The following is a 25,800-nucleotide window of genomic DNA, read 5'->3' on the forward strand; positions in this document are numbered from 1 at the left end:
AGCTTTGTACGAGATGTTATCCTCTGCCTTAAGAGCGTGTTGAACAAGCCATGTTAACCCGTCCCAGAGGGAGACAAACATCAGTCCTAATGAGAGGAGACGGCAATTACTTGTAGTCTTTCAAAGCAAAGAGGCTGTTCAGATACTCCTCGTCGTGGATAAGACACCGGTCAGGGTCATCACCCGTTTCTCAGAAAACTAGAATGGAAAGGTAGCGAAGATATGTCCTGTTGTCTTTTCACCCCCTTTTTTATGGAGTTCTCACCCTTTTGCAGCAAGCTAACTCACCCAGCCCTGTCCAAATACGTTCCCCGTCTAGTCATGTTAATGTCAGCACCATCGTTGGCTGCAAAAAGGCACATCGCAGCCAGACTGGGAACAGAGAAAGCAAACAATGCTGTGATGAGTTCACAGATACAGGTCTCAACCTGAATAATAGCCAAATGCCATTTTTTCCCCACTACATAGTTCTCTTGGTTTTAAATGCAAGAATTATCACCTCAGTCTGCAAGTGCAGTTAATGTTATGAATTTTTAAAAATGTATTGAAGTTTGCGACAGCTGGTCCTCATTTCAAATGCCACACTTTGTTGAATAGGCAGCAGGCATGCAGCAACATCTGCATCTTGGAGAAATGTGAATTCACAGACAGGCACATCATGCTTCTGTGTCACAGCAGAATAAAAATTCACACTAATGTGACATAGGTGCAAAACTTCAGCAGAGATATGCAGTGTCTAAAATTAACTTGCAAAATGCTAAATGTAAATAACAATAGACTTTGATGAGTAAATAAATTGTCCATTTACATTTACATATTTTGCAGATACTTTTATCCAAAGTGACTTACATTCCATTCAAGGTTTACATTTTATAATTTCATGCTTTGCCCAGGAAGAGAACCCATGACCTTGGCCTTGCTAATGCCATGCTCTACTGTTTGAGCTACATAATGGGTGGTTTAAAATTTAAATGATAATACATTTTGTTCTTCAGAATTCTTGGATGAATAGAAAGTTCAAAAGAACAGCATTTATTTGAAATGCCAATATTTTGTAACGTTATAAATGTCTTTACTGTTACTTTACTGATCAATTTAATGCATCTTTGCTCAATACAAATATTAATTTCTTTAAAAAAATACTTACTGACCCCAAACTTTTGAACGGTAGTGCATTTTAAGTCTGGATTGTACACACAATATTAAACATGGACATCTTTACTATATCTTTGAAATTCTACATGTTCAAAAGGACTTATGTTTATAAGCATTCATTCATTGATATTGTACAGTTAAGTGTCTATCCAAATGTACGCAACTGCAGAATACAAATTCAGATTCTATCTGAATTAAATTAAGATCACATTGCCATATCCTAGAGAGTAACTGGAAAGAAAACTGCACCGTGACAGGCTCCTCCTGTAAGGTAGAGCTCCCACAGGGCACGTGGAGTGGGAGCGCTACTGTTCGCTGGCCTGTTCAGGCCAAAGGGCTCTCTGGTGTGGGCCACTTGTCCATGTGTGTCATCTCTGTACATGCTGCACTGCTTTTTTTTTTTTTGTTCCCCAAGATCACTACTGTTTCTGAGCATCAGACGTCTCAGTGACATGCCTTCCCTCCCAGAGAAGCTTTTAAGGGAACTCAAGCAGAAGGAGTGGGATAAATCATTCACTCTCAATTCAGCGCTTATGTCAATAACGCACCCTGTAGTTAAAGCTCATCAAGCTGACATCTGATTTTTTATTTATACTCACTATTCATGTCATAACCAAAGAACAAACATGCTGAACATAAAGCATAATTGAACTTTTAATATTCCTCGCCTCCTCAATAGATTTAACTTCAATACATGACAGCCTGTCTTTATATAATAATTAAGACATATTCATGTGAAATGACAATACTAGTGTTAACTGAAATTAAGAAAATCTTAATGATAGTCAATTATCTGATGCATAGGCCAGATCTTTCAGTATTAAAAGAAACAGATCAGCATCTATGGAGACCTGGGGAACTTTTCTTCTACAGATGTTTGTGAACAAACAAAACAGTGTATCTTAAAAGTCTCACTTGAGGCTGTTTCCCTCGAACAGAGCGAACTGTTCGCAATTGAAAAACAGGCCCAAGGTCGGTTGGATGCTTTCACTTTGATAAGCTGATGGGAGGATGTAAGACAATGATTTCTATTACACAACAAGCAGATCAGTTCAGTGCCGCAAGGCCGTTTGGCCATTGTGCTGTTTAATCAACATTATTGCACAAAAGTGACAATAAGACTACAATGATAATGTTGTTGAACGTGCAGTTCAAGATTGGTTAATAGTTAATGAAATGCAGTTTCAACTAATTATGTTAAAAATAGTCCTGGATTTAACGTTCTCTGCCCTTGTGTTAACATTTAAACTTTTTAAAATGTTATTTCACCTTGTTTATCCGATTTTAATTGGATTTCCTGCAGTTCATTTGAAACTAACTGCCCTCTTTGTTAACAAACTGGCCTTCAGCAGGAACTTTCAAAAGGTGAAACACCACACCATCATTATATGATCAACAAGACCACGGTTTCAAACAACACAGAGGAATATTTCACTTCAAATGCTTTTATTCAAATACATGTTTGTGTCCTGGTAACAAGATCACATCTGCTCCTGTTTAAAGGGCTTTTCTCGTGAACCTCCGTGAGTATTTTTAGTTAATACACCTGAAAAAAAATAAAAACAAAAAAGGAGGGATAATTGCTAAAGGCTGTGTGCCGCTGTGTGGTACAACAACTGAACTCAGGATGAAAGTGATTAATCCACCGTGCTACCAATTCCTGCGAGAGAAAGGGAGAGAGAGACATCTCCAGATGTAAGACCAAATCCAGGTACATTATAAAATAGGTCACATTTCCCAGAATGCCCCTTCTCTCTTGTTTCCAAAATGAAATTGCTCCATTTTTCTCCTTCCACATGCTGAATGACTCGAGGTGTCTCAAGGGCCCAGTGTATCAAGAGGGTAGAGACAGAAGTAATTCAGTCCTGGCTGTTCGTTAGGCTCTGTGTGAGATTTTCTCCCCACTCTGAACAGCAATTACGGTGGGCTGATTAATCCATCGTGTTGACCAGCTCAACACAAAGAAGATGATTGGCTGTATTAAGGCACCGGCTTGGAAACGTCGCACCAGGGCATATTTGCAAACATGGCGGTCACAAAAAGGTTTAACATGGTTACGCCAGTCTCTGGCACTCGCAAGGAGAACTTGAACCATCTGGGATCTTTGCCACATGGAGAGTCACGGGATGCCATCCTAAGGTGCTTGGAATTGGCCATAATATATTGGCACTTAGCTTTCTGGAATTCTGGGACTTGAATGTTGGACTGTAGTGCCAGCTTTCTTTCTCTCTTGCTCTCTAATTCAACCCCATCAATAACTGAAACTTGAGCAGACAGACTGATTGACTTAACTATTGTGCTCATTTGCATACACTTAGCCTCTGGTCTATCAGTCCCGGAAAACAATCCCAGCATGCAGATGTAAGCTATGTTTGTATCACTTGGGGGAAAAAACGAATGAGTTTGTTCTAAACAGGCAAAGCACTTAAGCGTTAAAACATGCCGTTAAGGATGGCTTTGATGTCCAGATGGGGAAAGGAATATGACACTGACTTTAATTGCTCCTGGAAATGAGAGTGGATTCTGAGTAGATGGAAGTACTTTGAATTATCTGACGCTAATTTAAATGCAGCAAAGGGATCTCATTCCAGTTTTCTATGACTGTTTTAGTGGTAAAACAAGAACCACTGTTACTGTTACTCATGTGCATATCGATCTATCTATCTATCTATCTATCTATCTATCTATCTATCTATCTATCGCACCGGCGCCCTGGTGAAGCTCCGCGCACGCGGCTTTCGGACTGCACTCCCAAGCATTCATCTCGCGAATGTCCGTTCCCTTCCTAACAAAACGGATGAACTTCTTCTCCTCACCCGCACCAACAAGGACTTTTCAAACTCTGCTGCACTGTGCTTCAGTGAAACCTGGCTGAGCTGTCTGTATACACTACTGTAAAACTGCAATATTGTTAAGTATTATTATAATTTGATAATTATTACAATTAAAAAACTTTTCTATTTGAAATAAACATTTCTGTGATGGCAAAGCTGAATTTTCAGCATCATTACTCCAGTCTTCAATGTCACATGATCCTTCAGAAATCATTCTAATAAGCTGATTTGGTTCTCAGGAAACATTTATTATTATATAATGTTGAAAATATTTTTGTGGAAACTATGAATTTTTTTTGAGGATTCTTTAATGAATAGAAATCTTTTGTAACATCATATGTGACATATAATGTCTTTACTTTTGGTCACGTTTGGTCAATTTATTGCATCCTTGCTGAATAAAAGATTTTTATTATTTAAAAAAAAAATCTTACTGAAGTTTAAACAGAAATGTATTTATATTATATACTGTATATAATTTTTGTTTACATAATTTTGATACCTATTTATAATATTTGAGCTGCCTGTGTGGCTGCGCACAGTTAAACAGATTTACTTTTCCATCATGACAGACCGAATCAGTTTTCAACTTTTCATTTTTCCTCATTCCTTCTTTATCTCTCACTTTCTCTAATCTCTCCCACTCTCTCTATTTTTCTCTCTCTCAAAACCATGCTGACAACTAGATGTGGCTGTGGCTTTTATACACGGAGACAGAAGGGAAAAACTATTAATTTGTTCTGAGAATCATGTTTTTTTTTTTTCAAGCCAGAGGGAGACTTGATTGGTTTCAGGGAAGAAACACCAGCTAACAAATCACACAGGACTCTGTGATCGTCGCATAGCGTGAGGGCCAAATCTCCATGGTCTGATGTGCTACACAGAGAGATCTGACGAGAAGATATCCGGCGTCCTCCTTCTGAGATTTTCTTTTCATGAAGAAACATGGTCAAAATGTCCCCTTTGCATCCTAAACTTCACTGTTACCATGCCATCTTGAAGTACCCGGTTGCTCAAACTTGTATGTGCCGTCTGATTGGCCAAAAATCTTGGCGAGAGTAAAAGCTGGCAGAAGTCTAATCAGTAAGATATGAGTAATGGGGTCTCAGCTTCTCTCTTAATGAAGTCAGCATCTCTGGGACGTCCCCCAACAACAACCATCCCCCCCAGTTGGCCCGTGCTGGCATCTTCAAATAGTCCCTCCTCTTCTCACGTCTTACTGCCCTCTCTCTTTTTCCAGTGCTCTCTCTGGAGTGCTCAGGATGTAGCAGCTGCTTGTTGCCTTTGATTTAGACTTGCCCCAGATATGCTCCCTAATGAGCTGAGTGCTGAGTGAGAAGCAGGCTGATCAGAGCTGTGTAAAAAGAGAACTGCAATCAGCTTTTTAACTCATCCTTCCATTTCTCTCCCTCTCTCTATTTCACTATGTGCCATTGTTTGTGAAACATGAGGATAAACTTCTCTCTGATCTTTTTTTCCAGTTCCTCCTGATGACCCTGTGATAATCGGAGCACCTGTGGTGAGCTTGCGTGCAGGCGACTCGCTAAACCTTACCTGCCACGCTGACAATGCCAAACCAGCTGCCTCCATCATCTGGATCCGTAATGGAGAGGTGCTGAATGGTGCCGCGTACACCAAGGTATGGCAGATCCCTGCTGCTGGCGGTTATTGTAACAACAGAATGCAATCCTGAAATGTGATGGAACCAGTCTAAAAATAATTTTTAGGTATCATAAATGTGTTCAATTGAATGCAAATTCACATCCAGCTATTATGTCCAAAAATAATACCGTAACATAATAAAAATAATAACTAACCCGTTTTGAACATTTCAGATGCTGTATTGAGTGTTTGGTTTCTAATTGAATAAACAAATGTTCCATTATGAATACTTCTGTAACACCCAAAAAAATCTTTCTCAAACATTTTGATTCAGTTCAAATGTGCATGTGATGCCCAAAAAGATGCCTGAAACATTTTGATTCAATTCAAACGTGCATATGATGCCCAAAAAGCTCCTTCAAATGTTTGGGCTCAGTTCAAAATGTTCATGCGATGCCCAAAAAAGCTGTCTCAAAAGTTTTGATTTAATTCAAACATGCACTGATGCTCAAAAACACTGTTTCATTTCAGATTGAATGATCAAATGATCAAAAGATTTGTGAGTTCAAACATTTCACAAAAGCCGTCTTGAGTGTTTCATTTCAAATTGAATGATCTATCATGCCCAAAATGCTGTTTTGAATATTCATTTCAAAGTGAACGATCGAGTCTATGATGCCCAAAAATGATGTTTTAAATGTTTTCTATCATAAAATAACACGATTCATTCGACATTAAAACACGATGATTGAACCATGACTTGAATGTACCTATAGGACCAAGAATACAAATTTGAGTGTTTAAACATGCATACGTTCCCCAAGAATGCTGTCTAAAAACAATTAAATTTGAACGTTCAAGCGCTTCTATGACACCCAAAAATGCTGTCTGGGTGAATTAATGCATGGGTTTGGAGACACACAGCCTATATGTTTGACAGTATTTTTTTGCCTACAGTTTATATTCTCAATATTACCCCTCTTTCACATGACAAAAAAAGAGTCTCTCATGAAATCCTGCACTCCGCCTGAATGCGTGTCCTCGAAACGCTCGGCTCTGTCAAATTAATGACAAGTGAGGACTAATTTTTAATTTAATCCTTGGGGCAAAGTGAAGCTGTAATGCAGTGCTTTAAATATGTCATAATGGAAAGACATTCCAGCACTCCATTATGAAAGTGTTCCTCAGCAATTTGCTCAGTTTGTCAGCTTTAGGGAGAAAATTGAGAGAGCAGGAAATGTGTTTAAAGGGCCGCTCGTACTATGATTGGAGACCGTAATCTGCTCATTTTGAGTAAGCTGAACCCCTCAGCACCCACTGGAGAGAGTCCCTTTATTAATTAACCAGACCTAATTTAGACACAAGCAAGCTAGACAGGTTAACTCTTTTTTTTCTCCCTCAACAGAAGTACTGCTTTCAAATCTGTTCTACACTTGGGAGACTCTTTTAAATCGTTCTGAAATCAAGTGCCTCCATGAGACGGATAAAAACAAAGCTATTCACGTCTCAAAAGTCATGCCAGTGTAAACTGGATATTAGATGTTGTTTTAATGAAAACAAGTCTTATAAACTGCTGATTCTTGAGTGATGGGACAAAACAGCCTGCAGAACTGAACGAAAAAAAATGGAAAAATGTACAGAGGAATTACTTTGGATTAATCTGTTAAACATGTTCAGAGGTGCTGGTTCAACCTCCTGCTTCTTCCGTTTTCACAGTAAATGTGTGTTTTTCCTTGCCACAACTCAGTGTGTCAACACGATTAAGGATGAATTAAGATCACAGGATGGTTTCACACTGATTTTCAGCTTCATCTATTGAATTGTCACCACAGTCAGACAGAAAATCAACAGCGCTGACAAAATAACCATAATGCATTTAATCACACACTCATCCGATGTGTGTGCATTAGCTGTGTTATTATTTTAATGTTGCTATTGGATGTACATCAAATAAGTGGAAATCATCTAAAATTCCCTTGACTGATTGATTGATTGATTTATGTATGTACAGTATGTATGTATTTATTTATTTATTTACAGTCCTGTTCAAACATTTTTAAAAATATATTTGGAAAAAGTTCAGCAAAATTAGTAACATTGGGAAATATTATTACAATTAAAAATAAATATTTTCTGTTTTAATGTATTTTAAAATGTAATTCATTTCTGTGGTGACAAAACAACATTTTCCAATTGTCAGTGTCACGTGATCCTTCAGAAATCATTTAAATATGCTAATTTGGTGTTCAAGAAGCATTTTATTATTATCACAATTGGAAATGGTCTCATATTTATGTATTTATTTATATTTTAATATATATTTTGATCTACATGAACATCGATTTATTGTCTGAGGACAGGTGGTTGATGTCATTTTATAATACTGATGAAAATGAACAGCAGTTGAAAGTATAAAGAACACTGAAGCGATCATCTCTGATCTGTTTCAAAGTGGAAATGTTGTTGTTTTCACACCGAGTGGCAGGTAAAAGTGTGGGAATGCTCTGTCTCATCTCTCAAAAATCTGTGAAAAATCCTTAAAAAGTTTAACTTGATTTTGTGCTTAAAAATTTAATTTATAACTGAATGTCTAATGATTGGAGAGCCTCATCATAACACAATTACCTTTTAGAAAAATGTCAGATGATAAAAGCACAAGAGATTTTAATTTTTAATTTTTCTCCAGGAATCGAGCCCAACTCTGAACACTTTTTATTGCGTTATTTGATTAATTCTGCGAGAGAATCTGTTATAGCTGCGAGGCTGATGGGTGTTTTAGATGAAGTCAATATCCTTCAAATATCTGTACCGATTTTTTAATAATCTTTCCTCAATAAACACGGTTCTCTACAATAGCTTGAATACCAGAGCGCAGAAGTGCAAGTAATATCGCCGTGAATAAGCTGCTTTGTGACTGACATATGAAGTGTGTAACTTCCAGTGAAAGATGCCTCAATACAGATTTCAGCACAGAGCTAGTCTGATAACAGAACAAACATTTCATGTTCATTTGGTACTCGAGATTCAAGGGTTGTTGGGTTGATGGTTTGTTCTGAGACTTCCAACAGAGAGGAGCTGATTGCGAGTCTGCAATCTGTTTTTGACCTACACTCAAGAGGAAGCCCAAGGATAAACCATCTTGAATTGTTTAGCTTGTTTTTTATACTTTTTGTTTTCTGTGAATATCATTGACCATCTGTAAAATGCTGCCCAATGACACTTTAACGCTTATGATGGTTGTGTTTTCACGCAGACACTGTTGCGAGATGGCAGAAGGGAAAGCACGGTCAGCACGCTCCACATCTCTGCCTTGAACATCGAGAGCGGCCAACAGATCACCTGCCGTGCTTCCAACAAAGCGGCACCCAATGGCAAGGAGGCCACAGTCACCATCGACATCCAACGTGAGTGAATCTTTCAGCGACTGAGCTTCTGTTCAAACACATTTAGTGGCAGACACGCTCAAGCTGACTTTCCTCTTCCAAATCCTGAGACCTGCATTCTGTTCTGAGCGTTTCTTGTGTTTTCCTGTCTGTGTGGATAAATTATTCACATGTGAAAATCCGCTATGTGCTGTCCTATTTTCTTTATCCAAACATCCGTTGTGTATGCATGCGATCTGATGTCTGAGCACATGTCGTACTTCGCTCCACAGACACACAAGGCTTGACACAATTTTTGTTTTTCCTTGTTTTTTGTCTTGGAGAAGCAATTGTGAAAGTGACAGTTTCCCTGTACGCAGCATACAGTGACGTTTCTAAGCTTTTAGCCGGTTATTGTGGACATAAGTGCTAATTGTTAGATTTTAAATGTCGGAAGAATTGAACACGACCAGATCCTTCTTCTGTATACAGGCGTTTCGTTTATTTTTATTTATAGCAGTCATAAACTTCGCTGTCAAAAGTGTATCTGAAAGCGCTAAAATGAAAGGCCTGAACTAATTCAGCGCGAAGATTAGCTTTTGATGAAATATTTCTGACAATGTATGCATAGGGAACAAAGGCGTTCTTTCAGCTCTCTCAAGTGTTGAAAGTCTGACTAATAAAGCAGAAAATATATAATATTGAAAGATCCACAAGTTTTGACATCTCCTTTCTTCACGTCTGTAAAGTCTGTTTTATTGCCCAGAAGGAATGCACCTCAACACAATGGAGCTCAAATTTTGAATTGAAAGCGTGAAACGGAAAACTTTTGTGTTTTTTTTTGCTCCTCCAGACTTGACCCAAATCGTTTTGTCATGCAAAACAATAGAAGAGATTTACTGTAAGCTTCTTTCCTCCCTGTATTGCACAGGCACTCCTGATTGGTCAGTTTTGACGATGTCGCCACTGTAAGGGCCAATGAAAACCTTTGTTTAATTAATCATGTTTGGAGAGCGTCAAACCAGCCCGGTTTCAGATTATATGTGCTCTCCTACACTACCTGTCAAAAGTTTGGAATAATTAATATTTTTGTAATAAATTAATATTAGTAATATTAATGTTTTGTCTCTTATGTTCACCAAGGCTTCATATATTTTATTTAAAAAAATACAGTAGAAACAGGAATATTTTGAAATATTGTTCCAATTTAAAATAATAATTTTCTATTTTAATATATATTAAAATTTGATTTATACCGATGATGGCAAAGCTGAATTTTCAGCATCATTACTCCAGTCTTCAGTGCCACATGATCCTTCAGAAATCATTCTGATATGTGGATTTGCTGCTCATAAAACATTTCTTATTATTAACGGTGTTGAAAACTGTTTTTGTTGCTTATTATTTTTGTGAAAACAATGATATACTACCATTCAAAAGTTTTGGGTAAGTATGAAAAAAATAATGATTTAATTAAGCAAGGATGAATTAAATAGATCAGAAGTGTCAGTAAAGACATTTATAATGTTACAAAACATTTTTGCTTCAAAGAAATGTTGTTCTATTGAACTTTATTCATCAAAGCATAAACTTTCAGCAAAAACTCTTGTCAACATTTATAATAATAAGACAAATTATTAACAATTGAACACCAAATCAGCATATTCGAATGATTTCTTATTCATATGTGACATGTTCATGTGACAATGTCTGCTGAAAATTCAGCTTTGCTGAATTATATTTTAAAACGTATTCAAAGTTATTTTAAATTGTAATAATATTTCACAATATTACAGTTTCTACTGAATTTAAATAAATTCAGCCTAAAGCATAAGAAACTTATTTAACATCTTTTAAAAATATTATAAAATCTTAATTATTCAACACTTTTGACCGGTAGTATGTGTCAAATAGGGTTGGGCCGATAGACGATGCCATCGTCCATCGCCGATGACTGACAGACATCACGATGTTGAGCCGGCATCGTGATCTGTCTCCACAACCCCCTCCCACCCCCCAAACCCCCCGCAATCCGCCGCATCCCAATTCCGTGTTCGGAAAGGAAATTAAGTGTACTACAGAACCCCTAAAGGGAATAAATAGCCTACGAGATGGGAGGATAAAAAAAAATATTTCAATACTTTCTCTAGCAATTATATCATTGGGTAATTATACTGTATTTAAATTGCGGCCATCAGAGAGCCGCTACTAATATACAGGGTATTGAAACAGCTTTCAAATGCACGCTCTCATTTTACTTTCACTTTCAAGATTCGCGATCACACAGACTCTATACTACGGAGCGGCAGTACTTACCACACATTTTACAAGATTAGATATTTGTCAGTGGTGCTCAGTATCTGCAAATCATTCGCCATTGTCCGATCAGTCATCTCTCCTTACTCTGTGTATGTGGTAAGTGAATTTTCATGTACTGTAACTTAACAGTTTACCGCTAGTAGGTCTGGGTATCGAGTTCGATACTTTTTAGGCATCGACCGAAATGCCTTGATACCATCGAGTTTCGAAAAACGTCTCGTCGTTCGGTATCAAATTTCGATACCTAAGGGGTTAATCTCATCTGCATCAGTGAGCCAATAAGCCTGCAGCACTAGCCGGTGTGTTCGACTAGAAGAGGTGCGGCGCAGATCGATCAGTGTTTGACATCCGCGAGAGCGATTCGAAAGCGCACGGAGCAGTCTGCTCTCTTTAGCTCTCGTGGTACTGTGATACACCGATCGGTCTGCACAGTCAGTCCGCGTCAAGTCGAACACACCTACTAGTTTACACCGGTTACACTCAGAGATGATCATGCATGCAAACTGTAGCATCATACTACATAAGACAATAAATAAGATTTATGTTCCGCTTTTACTCAAAACTCACTTTAAACCACCATCGAGTGTTTGTAATAACTGCTGATTGCCGTCTAATGTGTGTTTTGGCCATGTAATGTTGCTGAAATTAAATATGTTATTACCTCTGACTCTGAGTCAGAGCAGCGATCATGGAAGAGAGAACACAAGCAGACAGCACTGGAAGCTGCTAATGCTTATCAGTAAATCAGTGGAAAATAAATAGAAATCATGATTCTGTCTGAGCTATGCGGTTTAAAACGGAACACGCACTAGTGTAAATGTAGCCTAACAGATGTGTAAACTGAAGACTAGTTGAGCTTTATTTGCACTGATTTATTGTGTTGGTTACATTTTGTTCCTTTGTGCAGTGGCTCAGGAGAGGAGTGTTTGAGTTTGTATAAACATCAACAAGCTGAAAAATAAAACCAAAGGTTTTTTTTTTTAGATAATATAGTCTTGTTAAAATTGATTTCATAAAATTGGTATCGAAAAAAGGATCGTTCAGGAACCAGTATCGAAGTCAAGGTATTGGTATCGATATCGAACATTTTTGAATGATACCCAGCACTAACCGCTAGCAAATGGCTAACCATGTCCCTTTAGTGACTCCATAGAATGCGTTATTTGTTTTCCATGCCTTTCTGCATACAGATTCACGCTTCGGGCACACCTCCTAACCACGCCCCCTGATGTCATCGTCCATCACGATGTTTCACTGTAGACATTGTCCGATGCCAATTTGGTAGACATCGCCCAACCCTAATGTCAAAGTCAGTGAAATTGCCACAAATAAGCTAACTGTTGCTGCCAAGATTCCCCAATTCCAAGATTGGGGAAGTCGTGGCCTAATGGTTAGAGAGTCGGACTCGTAACTCAAAGGTTGCGGGTTTGTAGGTGGGGGGAGTGAATGTACAGCGCTCTCTCCCACCTTCAATACCACGACTGAGGTGCCCTTGAGCAAGGCACCGAAACCCCAACTGCCCCCCGGGCACCGCAGCATAAATGGCTGCCCACTGCTCCGGGTGTGTGTTCATGGTGTGTGTGTGTTCACTGCTGTGTGTGTGCACTTTGGATGGGTTAAATGCAGAGCACTAATTCCAAGTATGGGTCACCATACTTGGCCACATGCCACGTCACTTTTAAAAAGATTAATTTAGCTCACAATTCATAGGGCTCGAACTTCCCTTTAGCCATCTTTATTTGAATCATTTACGCCATATCTAACCTGAGCCTGTGCACTCTGGCATTTGAGATTTGGCAGGTCTAACACAAGGAAGCAGTTCAGTGAAGTGGAGACCCCGCTGTAGGCCACGCACTGGAAGAACATGTGCTGGGTAAATAAGTGATGACTGAGAGCAGAGAGGTGCTAGAACCTTTGGGCCAAGACGGCCCATGGGGAGCTCCAACCGGTGCCAGGGGCACTTTCCTGATACTTCATGTCATCAATATTTATAAAAGACAGCTGTTGAGTGAGGTGCCATAAAGGAAATGTGTTTTGTGGCAGAGTTAGAAGAGCTGGCAAAATATGTTTTCCACTGTTCACAGAGATTATTTACTGAAAACACTTTCATTAAATATCGCATGCTGTTTTTTCCATTTATCCTTCTCTGTAGGTAATTGCACAACAACAGATTTAAATTGCACTGACCTGATCTAATACAGCAACGTGAAAGAGTTAATCAGCGGAATGGGAGAATGTTTAGATTTCATTTCGTCTGAAGTTTTTGCGTTCCACCTAAAGTGTACCGCTAATAAGCAGCACTGATCTGTGGGTACATGAGTCACTGGTGACCTAAATAAGCGTGTTGCTTTTCACATTTCTGCTATACTCTGGCCCTTGTCTTCATACCAGACAGAAAACATTTGCTTCTAATCATATATAAGCTCTTGGCTGTGAAAGCACTGGCCTGTTGAACTGGCCTAACACAAGGCAAAAATGGAAGCTAACTAAAAAATGACCAAAGAAATTAAGAGTGAGAAATGTGTCATTTAGATTTAGTTATATTTTATAAAATGCCAATTGAGACAATTGTAATTTAACACATCAATGGTAGTAATATGATTCATGATATGAGTTCAGACAGTGTACATAATTTATTAATTTTGTGGAATTTCTAATCATTCACTGAAAGCTAAAAGTCCTTTCAAGTACCAGAAATGCTCTCAGGTTTTAGGTGGACTAAATCTTCATGAAGCCAGCTGTACCAGCATCAAACCAGAATAAACCAACCAGGTCCATTTAGTAAATTCAGAGTGGTTTTAGCCAGTCTGTTCAGCAGGGACACCATTTCTTTCTCTGTACTTTTCTTTAATCAGTTTGGCCTTGAGCAGATGGTCTTCCAGTGTGTCATGGTTAAGGGTTCTTATCGTAATGAGTCTGACACCCTTCGAGACTTCTATTCTAGATTCCATTGATTATTTCCATGGAAGCGAACATTAAAAAAAAAATTACGATGATGGTGAATAATGGACATTTTTAGAAGTTTCTTGGTGGTTCCTCTCCTCACAACACCATTTTGATAAGGGTCTCTGGACTCAACCAATCTCCATAGTCTAGATAAACAAATTAATCTGCAACGTGTTGACTTTCACATCTGCAGCACTCTCCTTCTTCCATTCACATGTTCCCTCTTTAAAGGTCATCAGTGCCTCTCAACCACATTCAGTAATTAAAACTTCCCCATTAAACAACACGTTTCATATTTCATAAAAGCGTTCTCAAAGCTCACAGCCCACATCAATCTGCATCCACACCTCACTTTATCCCATTTCGGTTTTCCTCCCTCTTACGACTCAAAAGAGATTTGGCTTTATCGTAAAGGCGGCTAATATTCTTCACAGCAAGTGCCGCCGATAATGCCGTCTGACCCTTTGCTCAAACGTGGCATGAAGATCTTTCGCACCATTAACTCGTGGGCCTCGGCGTACCAGTTCGTTTAAGAATTAGCACCCAGGAGAGCGGCTCTCCGCTTCTCAAAGTAATTGCCTTGTAAATAAGAGTAGGTTTGAAACAATGCTGTTTGTTAGGAATAATTAACGACCACATGTGCACATGGAGCCGCGTCTGGAGGCCTCTCGTGAGCTCCTGTCGGGTGAACCCATTCACTCCACACAAAGGAAACTGACAAGAGGTGCTATATCAAGCTCAAGAAAACACTCACTCGCATCCCCCTTCAGTCCTCCATCCAAAATAGATGCATACCTCTACCTTTAGAGGACATGGAGATTTTGGATGCATATTTGCACGCAATTCTTTTTCAGATTTATACAAACCTAGACACCTACCTAAATCCCAGTGATTCCACAGTCCAGCGCAAACTTCATTTAAAATTAATGACCACAATTCAATATTGATTCTGTACCATCTGAGGACCTGGTGTTTTCTCGTAGAAACTCATGTGGACTAATTGCACTGAGCCTCGTGACGTAGTTTCTTTTTCAAATATCGCAGCTTGTTAGATTTAGTCATTGACTAAAATGTTTCACTACATGTTTATGCCAGAATTCTTAATTTATATTGTAAAGACTGGAATATACTACACAGCTTTTAAAATCTGAACAAGATCATACACTTGCTGGCAGGGGCGCCGCTAGCAATTTTGGGCCCTATGAAAGAATATGAGGTTGGGCCCCCTACCGCACCAAACATACACTATATTGCCCAAAGTATTGGGAAAACTCAATAAAACTCAAAGAAACTCATCGCCAAACACCAATGACTTGTACATATGCGTATAATCATTTTAGACACTTCCAAAACTGTGGCAACAAAGATGAAAATACAATTTTTACATAAATGAATTATGTTTCCATCTTTGATGCCACAGTTTTGGAAGTGCCTTTTTCTGTTCTAAAGAAGGGGGTGTCCCAATACATTTGTCCATATGTATGTACAAGTCATTGGTGTTTGGTGATGAGTTTTTGGCTCATGGTCTGCATTTAAAGTCACACCAGAGGTGTTGTTGTGTTAGAATAGAAAACGATCCTGTTCAAACTATTGGTATAAAATTAGAAGCACACAATTCCCTAGAATAGAATTATATGCTTTTTTTTTTTTTTTTTACTAAAAATGAGAAATTACTAAAGTAGTCAGACCTGTTCATTAGAAGGGGATGTCCCAATACTTTTGGCAATATAGTGTGCAAGCCAGCCTAGCTATTTAAAATAATTAAATAATAATTTGCGTGCAGTGTATCTGGTTGCCATGACAACCTCACGCGCTTCCTGCTGCTGCTCTATGTAATCAGAGTATGAATTTGTAGATTTTCTATAGCAAAACTAAAATGTGTTTAAAAGTGCGACTGACCAAATCGTCCGGCTCTGTTTGCCCCTCCTCGAACTCAAAGACATCTCTAATTTGACAGTTTACCATCTGATCTCACTCAGTGACTCTAGGCTACATAGGATGGGACGAAACCATGCATGCAGTAAATGAGGGGAGATAATTTTGCTGGAAATGCAGAAATAAGCCGTAATATTGTTTAATTTGTAACTCTTTGGTAGATACATTTATAATTTCTATTACATTACTACTACTACTGTTACTACTAATAAAACAGATCTCTGGGGGCCCCAAAAGTGAGTGGGCCCTTAGAATCATCCTAACTCCAAAAACGTGTTTATCAGTAAAATGAATTTATAAATGGACACTCAAAAGGTACACTGAAAAAAAAAGATGTGGAAACCATTTCGCACAGAAATTACTAATAAAAATATATATTTTTACAGTGACCAGTATGTGAAAAAACACTGTTAATTAGAAGATGAACACTGGACTTCTGGAGGTTAAGGGGGAAATACATTTATTTATTTTTCAGAATCCACACATTATTTAACATTTCAGCCGGTTCAAGGTAATTCATGTTAAAGCAGAGAACATGATTCATCGTTTTAATCAACTGACAGCCCTTAATAGTCATAATCTGCATACTCATGACTAACTTACTTGGTGCACTGAACAGTCGTAATAAGTAGAACGTGGAAGAAGTTGTGCAAGTAGTCCATTTCTTATTTGCTAACCACTCATGCTGTATCGCTGTTATTGTTTCTCTAATATGTGCTGTTTTGCCTTTTCAGTGTTTTGCAGAAAAAGCTGCAGGTTAGTTTTAAATGACTAGTCCCGCGCCATAAGGCATTATGAATGAAACATCTGTCCCAGGTACAAATACATTGGGCGAGTGACGGGAGCAGAATGCTAATGAGAAATCAGACCCAGTGCTGTGTCTGGGCTTTCCAGAGGCCTCTAATCACATTCAGACCTGTGGGAGGTGACAGATCTGTCCACTGCGCTTTGACAGGACTGGGGCAGATTGCAGAAGCTTTTCTCATATTAAAGTTTCAGGATTTTGGGGAGAAAAACAGCAGGAGGAACCACTGCTGTCTGGAATCGCTGTGATTTGTCGGTATGTCGCTGATGTTTCTACCACTGGCCTAGTTAATGTCCAACATGCCCTGTGTCCAAACAAACACACGGCACGGATCATGCTTTTTCTATAGCAAAACTAAAATGTGTTTAAAAGTGCGACTGACCAAATCGTCCGGCTCTGTTTGCCCCTCCTCGAGCTCGAAGACATCTCTAATTTGACAGTTTACCATCTGATCTCACTCAGTGACTCTAGGCTACATAGGATGGGACGAAACCATGCATGCAGTAAATGAGGGGAGATAATTTTGCTGGAAATGCAGAAATAAGCCGTAATATTGTTTAATTTGTAACTCTTTGGTAGATACATTTATAATTTCTATTACATTACTACTACTACTGTTACTACTAATAAAACAGATCTCTGGGGGCCCCAAAAGTGAGTGGGCCCTTAGAATCATCCTAACTCCAAAATGGGACGAAACCATGCATGCAGTAAATGAGGGGAGATAATTTTGCTGGAAATGCAGAAATAAGCCGTAATATTGTTTAATTTGTAACTCTTTGGTAGATACATTTATAATTTCTATTACATTACTACTACTACTGTTACTACTAATAAAACAGATCTCTGGGGGCCCCAAAAGTGAGTGGGCCCTTAGAATCATCCTAACTCCAAAAACGTGTTTATCAGTAAAATGAATTTATAAATGGACACTCAAAAGGTACACTGAAAAAAAAAGATGTGGAAACCATTTCGCACAGAAATTACTAATAAAAATATATATTTTTACAGTGACCAGTATGTGAAAAAACACTGTTAATTAGAAGATGAACACTGGACTTCTGGAGGTTAAGGGGGAAATACATTTATTTATTTTTCAGAATCCACACATTATTTAACATTTCAGCCGGTTCAAGGTAATTCATGTTAAAGCAGAGAACATGATTCATCGTTTTAATCAACTGACAGCCCTTAATAGTCATAATCTGCATACTCATGACTAACTTACTTGGTGCACTGAACAGTCGTAATAAGTAGAACGTGGAAGAAGTTGTGCAAGTAGTCCATTTCTTATTTGCTAACCACTCATGCTGTATCGCTGTTATTGTTTCTCTAATATGTGCTGTTTTGCCTTTTCAGTGTTTTGCAGAAAAAGCTGCAGGTTAGTTTTAAATGACTAGTCCCGCGCCATAAGGCATTATGAATGAAACATCTGTCCCAGGTACAAATACATTGGGCGAGTGACGGGAGCAGAATGCTAATGAGAAATCAGACCCAGTGCTGTGTCTGGGCTTTCCAGAGGCCTCTAATCACATTCAGACCTGTGGGAGGTGACAGATCTGTCCACTGCGCTTTGACAGGACTGGGGCAGATTGCAGAAGCTTTTCTCATATTAAAGTTTCAGGATTTTGGGGAGAAAAACAGCAGGAGGAACCACTGCTGTCTGGAATCGCTGTGATTTGTCGGTATGTCGCTGATGTTTCTACCACTGGCCTAGTTAATGTCCAACATGCCCTGTGTCCAAACAAACACACGGCACGGATCATGCTTTCACAGACAGTACCTTCAGCTCTGAGAGTGTCAGCACCTGTCTGTCTGCTGTCACTTCCTGTCTATCTGCTGTCAGTCCTGTCTGTCTGTTTGGGTTTGGGTGTGTATAATTGGGAAGGAGTGAACAGAAGCAAACTCTAGCAAAGTGGGATAGCCTTGATCCAACCTATACATTTCCTGCATATTTCAAACTTTCTTTTGTTTTAATTGAAACTGTCAGTTTTTTAACGAGAATTCCAGCACCGCATTAAACTCAACTAAATAAAATGTAATTGTTGTCTGAAATGGCTCAACAAAAAGTCTGGGGTAAATATCGCTTTTGCTTAATGTGAATTTGGCCGCTGCTTGTTTAATTTGTGTAATTAATCTATTTGTTCATTTCGCCGTAAAACTCTCTTTAATCATGCTCATTTTAAAAGTTGTTTAAATTCTAATTCAGCAATTAGAAGGCAAGTTACACCGCCAATTAATCTTCATGCAAAGTAGCTCCCATTACAGAGAAAAAGAATAATCAAGCCGTTCCCACTTTTTAGAGTATTTTTAGTTTGTTCTTTAATCCGCAATTAATCTTTCTGTCGAGTGTTTATTAATGACTGTTTTGCGGGAAAGATGAAATTGACCGGCCCTCTCTGCTCCTCCAGATTTCCCACTGGTGAACCTCTCTGTGGAACCACAGCCTGTTCTGGAAGGCAACCTGGTTAAGTTCCACTGTGCCGCTAAAGCGAATCCCCCTGTCACTCATTACAGGTGAGAGCTCACACTCACACACACGTAGACCAGAAACTGGTTTTCTTTCTCAGTATCTCATTCTTTCACTCTCCTGATGCCTTCATGGAAAAACCACATGAATTTCACATGTAAACACATGTTCATCACATATGCATGCAAAGCAGCATGATAAATTAATGTGTTTTTGCTTAAACACGGGATTGAATGGAAATAGCAACTGAGGCACAATGTGACACATTGAGAGCTTGTGCTCTAAAACAACCCAAAACTCATATGCAAATTTAGTCATTTAATTTGTTTTTTCTTTTTGTGGCATCACAATGTGGCGAAAGCTTAGCTTATGAATAATAATTAAATTGTAATCCAGAAATGAATGCATATGTTTTGATACATATTTGCACTACTGTTCAAAGGTTTGGGGTCAGTAAGTTTTTTTTATTTTTCATTTATTTGTATCTTTTTTTATTCAAAGTGACAGTAAAAACATGCATAATGTTACAAAATATTTCTCTTTTAAATAAATGATGTTCATTTGAATGTTCTATTCATCAAATAATCATGTAAAAATCTATTATGGTTTCCATGAAAATATAGAGTAGCACATCTGTTTTTAACAATGGTAACAGTAAGAAATGTTTCTTGAGCAGCAAATCAGCATATCAGAATGATTTCTGAAGGATCATGTGACACTGAAGACTGGAGTAATGATGCTGAAAATTCAGCTTTGTTACAGGAATATATACATTTTAAAATATAATTAGTAAGTAGTTATTTTAAATGTAGTAATAATTTTACCATTTTACTTGATAACAGACTTAACAGATAACAGAAAAAAAAGACTGGCCCCAAAGTAAAAACTAAATTTACTTTGTTAATAAAGTTATGTAACTATAAAAGGAATCATTCAAATGTTCAATTGTTTTTGATCATTTCATCCTGAAAACCGCTGCTGTATCAGACGTAACCTGCTGGTCAGGAACATGTTTGTTTACATTTTGTTTTGTGATTTCACTGGAAAGTCTTCATTATATAGAGAGAGACAGTGTCACACATAACATTTTTTTAATCAGCGTAGAGCGAGAGATTATCTCACCTGCCGCCCCATCAGAGTTCCATACATTATTCATGCCAGAGAGGTCTAAAGAAGCACAGACCAGCACACACCACACAAGACTCTTGTGCCTGTGCCTGTGCCCTCAGCCAGCTGGACAGAGAATCTCCAAAGCTTAGAGGACACTGTGTGTCTCCTGTCACTTGACCCACTGCAGCAGGCTTCAGATGCGTGCTGTGCCACAGACCGAACCCTCGGCCAAGTGTAATGTCATGAAATCATCCATCAAGCGCGAGGAAGCTCTCCACATGGAGACTGGCTTCTTGGAGAAACACAGCATTTGAATTCACACTGCAGGAACACAGAAGCCCAACTAATTACGAAGAAAGTCATTACTGATTGCGGGAGATTTCCTGTGGGCATTACACCGTTCCTCTGAGAGGATTAGAGCTGCCTCACTAGAAAGAGGAAGGATTATTTTCACTAGCCAATATTTTATTCATGTTCATTTTGTTTACATACATATGGAAATTAATTTAACTTTGTTTTGTTTTGTTTTTTTGTAAGACAAAATGTAACATTTCTTATTGGAGGCGTCCGGTCCAGCCGCTCGCAGAAATAAAACCCATCACTGTTCTCCTGTGGCATTTAAAATGAGATTAGTGAAGCTGTAAATTAATTAGCAGAAATAATTTATGTTCAGCGGCCATGATGGCCATTTAAGACCCTGAGTATTTTTCATTCATAGCTTTTCATAATTTCGCAGAGCAGTTTTTATGTCTAATGAAATTTGAACTCACAGCTCCACTAGTGATCGACTCCTATGGATTTTTCAATGACTGATGCCGATACAGTGGGCTACAAGAGTAGCATTTTCACTTATTTTTTCATTCCAAATTTGAGTGAACAGAATGGACATGAATTTCTCCTACTTGAATGACTTAGCATTGCATTCTCCTTTTGCTTTAATGACAACAGCACTTTTGAACTTCAGAATATTGGTCTAGAACCTGATGATCATGTTCTCAAGCATGATTTGTGACCATCTTGTATTTCAATAAAAAACTCAGTTTTTAAAATAAAAGAATAAATAAATTATGTAAAAAAGGAGATCTTGATCAGTGTCATGCATTTCCTGATTTGATTGGTAACCTACAAATAGTGCAGAATAATATTTGAAATATGTAAGCCACAACTTTTTTCCACATTTAAATTCAGTGTTTTGAATCACACATTTTCAGTGTAGATTCAGACTTTTGAATCCCACTTTATACAAGAAATTAAATATAGCAAATTATATGGATATAAATATCTTGGCATTAAATAGACACTTATTTTACATAGTATTAACGTCTAGGTTACTTGTGTAACCCTCGTTCCCTGAAGGAGGGAACGGAGACGTTACGTCAGTGACTGACGAATTGGGATCTCGCCCGAGAGCCCAATCACCTTCGAGTGTCGTGACAGCGGCTGCGGATGCCATATGCCCCAGGAGCCTCTGAAATTGTTTCAGTGGAACCGCTGTCTTGCACTGAAGGACCCCAGGCAGTTCAGCATCGACTGCGCACGCTCTACAGAGACGTGCTGAGAGGTTGACCGAGTCCCGCTCCATGCTGAGAAAAGAGATCCTCTGCACCGGGGAGAGTTTGCTCTTTTCCCAGTTGACCCGAAGCCCCAATCGGCTGAGGTGACTGAGCACCATATCCCTGCGTTCACACAACTGTGCTCGGGGCTGGGCCAGTATGAGCCAGTTCCTCATGCACTTCCGGGAAGAATGGAACCGGAGGCGGCTGCCGACGTCTGGCCTGTGCCCCCCGGAACCAATCATCCAGCCTCGAGCGTTCGGAGAAGGCGGATGCCTCCAGTGCAGCCCGACACTCTCAGCAACCCGGGAAAGCATAGCGGTCAGCTCTGGATCTGATTCGGGCAACGCAGATCCCAATTTGTCAGTCACTGACGTAACGTAGAACGTGACTGACTGAATGGGAACACAAAATTCTAAAATAAATAAATAAAGTGTTGTTATGCCAGTAGGTGGCAATAATTGATCATCGAGTCATTCAGTCATTCATCAATACGATTCATTCAAACACTGATTCATTCAGGAATGAAACATCTTTATAAGTTAGTGGTTGAATCATTTACTCAAATGATTCTTCCAAACACTGATTCATCCAGGAACGAAACAAGTGAATGAGTCGTTGAATCATTCACTCAAATTTGTTCAAAACAGTGTGTTGATCACAGCGGTTAGTTCTGTTGTGGCTTTGAATGGAATTAGTTTCATTTACGGAGCAAAAATAGAAAAGTAATGAACAATTTGTAAATAATGTAAATTGAATTAGCTTTTTGTTTATAGAACCTTTGTAATAAATTGTGTAGCTTGTCTGAATATTGAAATAGCAATCTTGTTCATATGATATTGCTTAAGCATCACTACATATATAAAATTGCTGAGAGTACAGTAACTGCCATTTATGATGCCAGTAAGCTGGACTCAGTAGAGAAAGCACTGCATTGTCCTGGTGAGGCAGTATATATGTATGTGAAGCAGTGCGTGTGAAATTCACAGTGACTGTGAAATCGCATAAAGATTTATGCTTTTTTTTTTCAAAGGATGTTGCCTTTTGTTTATCTTAAACTTAGACCTCTCTCCACCAAAATAACACCTTGAAATGTGAAGCTGTCATAAAGAGTTAAATAAAAGCCACTGTGCTCAAAAATGTAGCCACAACCTTGCTATAGAAAATAGCAAGACAGAGTGTGTCTTTTAAATCTGGCTCCGATTGTTTTTGTTTTTTCTTGAACTCTCAGAGTGGAAAAGTGGGGCGTGAATGGATGGAATCAGACACGTCGCTTTTCTGCCTGTGAATAAAGTATGTGCTTTGTGTCCCTCCAGGGGCTTTCTGTCAGCGCTAGTGTTGGCGGCTTTGTTCTGGCGTAGGTGATTTGTCTTGTCTTATCCTCATTTGTCACCTCCGAAGTGTCTAATGGAAGGCACTCTGTTGGGCTTGGCATCGGTGGGCATCGGCGTCCACGTGGCTGATTGCTTGTTTTGGTGGAGACGGTTTGTACCACCCAGTGTTTTAATTCGAAATGCGGCCGATCACAGACAGCCCTCCTGCAGCACCTTAAAAAACAAACAATTTCTTTTCCACTGGTGTTGTATCGGCTTACACCTTCAGAGGATTCTTTTTTATTCTAGGGTTTGTGTATATACTATTGCTGTTGAATTATGTAAAGAAAGCAGCAAACACATGGATTTGATCTGTGTATTGTGAAGCTTTGAGAGCACAGTTTGTCTTTCAGGCTGAGGTTTGGACATCTTTTTCTGATGTTTTATTTGTGGTTACTTTACTGTTTTATTCTCATGTCCCTTTCCGAGATAAAGTTGTCACAGCTCTGCGTAGAACACAATGTTTTTATCTTTGAATATGTCAAGATTCAGTCCTCGTCTGAGCCAAAGAAAGTGTCTCCCTGGCGGGAGGACGCTGTAATTTCTCAAACTGCTCTCCGTCTTGATTAAATTAAAGTAAGACAGTTAATCACTTAAATGTCAAAGATCCATGGAAATTGTTCACAGCACTTTTCCTATTTTAGCACCAAATACAGGATTAAAATAATTTCATAAACAACTTACGCTGACTATTGGCACCATTGCAATTGATGAAATTGAATTTTCTTAACAGGATGTGATATGCCCTTTTCCGGCATTCGTTTGAATCTGTGATGAGACCTGCTGTGATCCAGAGTAATCTCTTAATTTTAGACGCTTTTGATGGTTAATCAATTTACACATTTACAACTCTCATACATTTGAATGAAAAGGATATCTGTCCATCTCTGCGAATAGAAAATTTCTCTTGGCCTCTTTTTTTTCTTGCCATATTTTAAGATAGCCATCAGCTCTGTCCTGTGTGTGGATCTCTCTTATGTGTTTGAGTTCACATGGAGGCTGCCATCCCCAAAGGAACCCAGAGGAAACTCTGTGGAGAAGAAAGTTTGTGTTGGAGCTGTGGCCTAGGGGTCAGCAAACATAAATGTTGAGCCTTGGCGTGCGTGTAGGCAGTGTGAGTTTGAGTCTTGGTTCTGTTGAAGTGAGCATGTAGAGCTGCTGGTGAGAGCAGATGTGTGAATGAGTGAGGTGGCATTCACAAAGGACTTGGTCTTCTGTTCCAAACCAACTAGACAAAGCACAGCAGCGAAATGGAACTGAATGCATCTTGAGATGCATTTCTAGAACTAGGTTTAGTTTGACAAGTCATTTTAAAATTTAAATGCTCTTTGCATGAGACTCAAAAAGCAAAAGTTAAAATATGATGCAGGAACATGGCCTTTGCTGTTGTCATGACAACCAATGCATGTATTCTTTTCTATTGGTTTTGGGTTTATACACACACACACACACACACACACACACACACACACACACACACATATATATATATATATATATATATAAAAGGGTTGGTTGCGCGCGCGTGTGTGTGTTGACTACCATTTAAAAGTACAATTTTGAATCAGTACTTATATTTAGCAAGGATGCATTCAGTTGATCAAAAGTGATAGTAAAACATTTACCATGTTACAAAATATTTCTATTTCAAATAAATGCTGTTCTTTTGAACTTTATATTCATCAAAAATTATCATGGAAAAATTATAATAATTTTCTTGAGCAATTTTTTACTGTTTTCTTGTGAACTTTTTTTAACATTTTAAATTACTGTTTTTATCGTATGTTTGGTTAACACAAGAGCCTTCTTTCAAAACAATTTAAAAAAATGGTATCAACCCCAAGCATTTAAACAGTAATGTGTGTGTAATGATACAGTACATGAATAATAAACAAGAAAACACACACACACCCACACACACACATATATACACTGAACAAAATTATAAACGCAACACTTTTGTTTTTGCCCCCATTTGTCATGAGCTGAACTCAAAGATCTAAGACTTTTTCTATGAACACAAAAGGCCTATTTCTCTCAAATATTGTTAACAAATGTGTCTAAATCTGTGTTAGTGAGCACTTCTCCTTTGCCGAGATAATCCATCCACCTCACAGGTGTGGCATATCAAGATGCTGATTAGACAGCATGATTATTGCACAGGTGTGCCTTAGGTTGGCCACAATAAAAGGCCACTCTAAAATATGCCGTATTATCACACAGTTCTTGCATGGCCAGCATACTTATCGGACATGTCACCCATTGAGCATGTTTGGGATGCTCTGGATCGGCGTATACGACAGCGTGTTCCAGTTCCTGCCAATATCCAGCAACTT

The 25,800-nt window shown here is 38.6% G+C and overlaps 1 protein-coding gene across 1 annotated transcript in view; it reads left to right on the forward strand.

Moving 5' to 3' along the window:
* The window catches only part of LOC107565265 (kin of IRRE-like protein 3), a 153,646-nt gene that overhangs the window by 96,902 nt on the left and 30,944 nt on the right, over positions 1-25,800 (forward strand). Inside the window, exons 4-6 of the mRNA XM_016250486.1 lie at positions 5,471-5,628; positions 8,845-8,995; positions 19,370-19,475. Coding sequence (XP_016105972.1) covers positions 5,471-5,628; positions 8,845-8,995; positions 19,370-19,475 — 415 coding nt within the window. The remainder of the gene's footprint in view (positions 1-5,470; positions 5,629-8,844; positions 8,996-19,369; positions 19,476-25,800) is intronic.

The sequence above is a fragment of the Sinocyclocheilus grahami genome, unplaced genomic scaffold (assembly GCF_001515645.1).
Source record: "Sinocyclocheilus grahami isolate Dianchi unplaced genomic scaffold, SAMN03320097.WGS_v1.1 scaffold991.1, whole genome shotgun sequence".
NCBI lineage: Eukaryota > Metazoa > Chordata > Actinopteri > Cypriniformes > Cyprinidae > Sinocyclocheilus > Sinocyclocheilus grahami.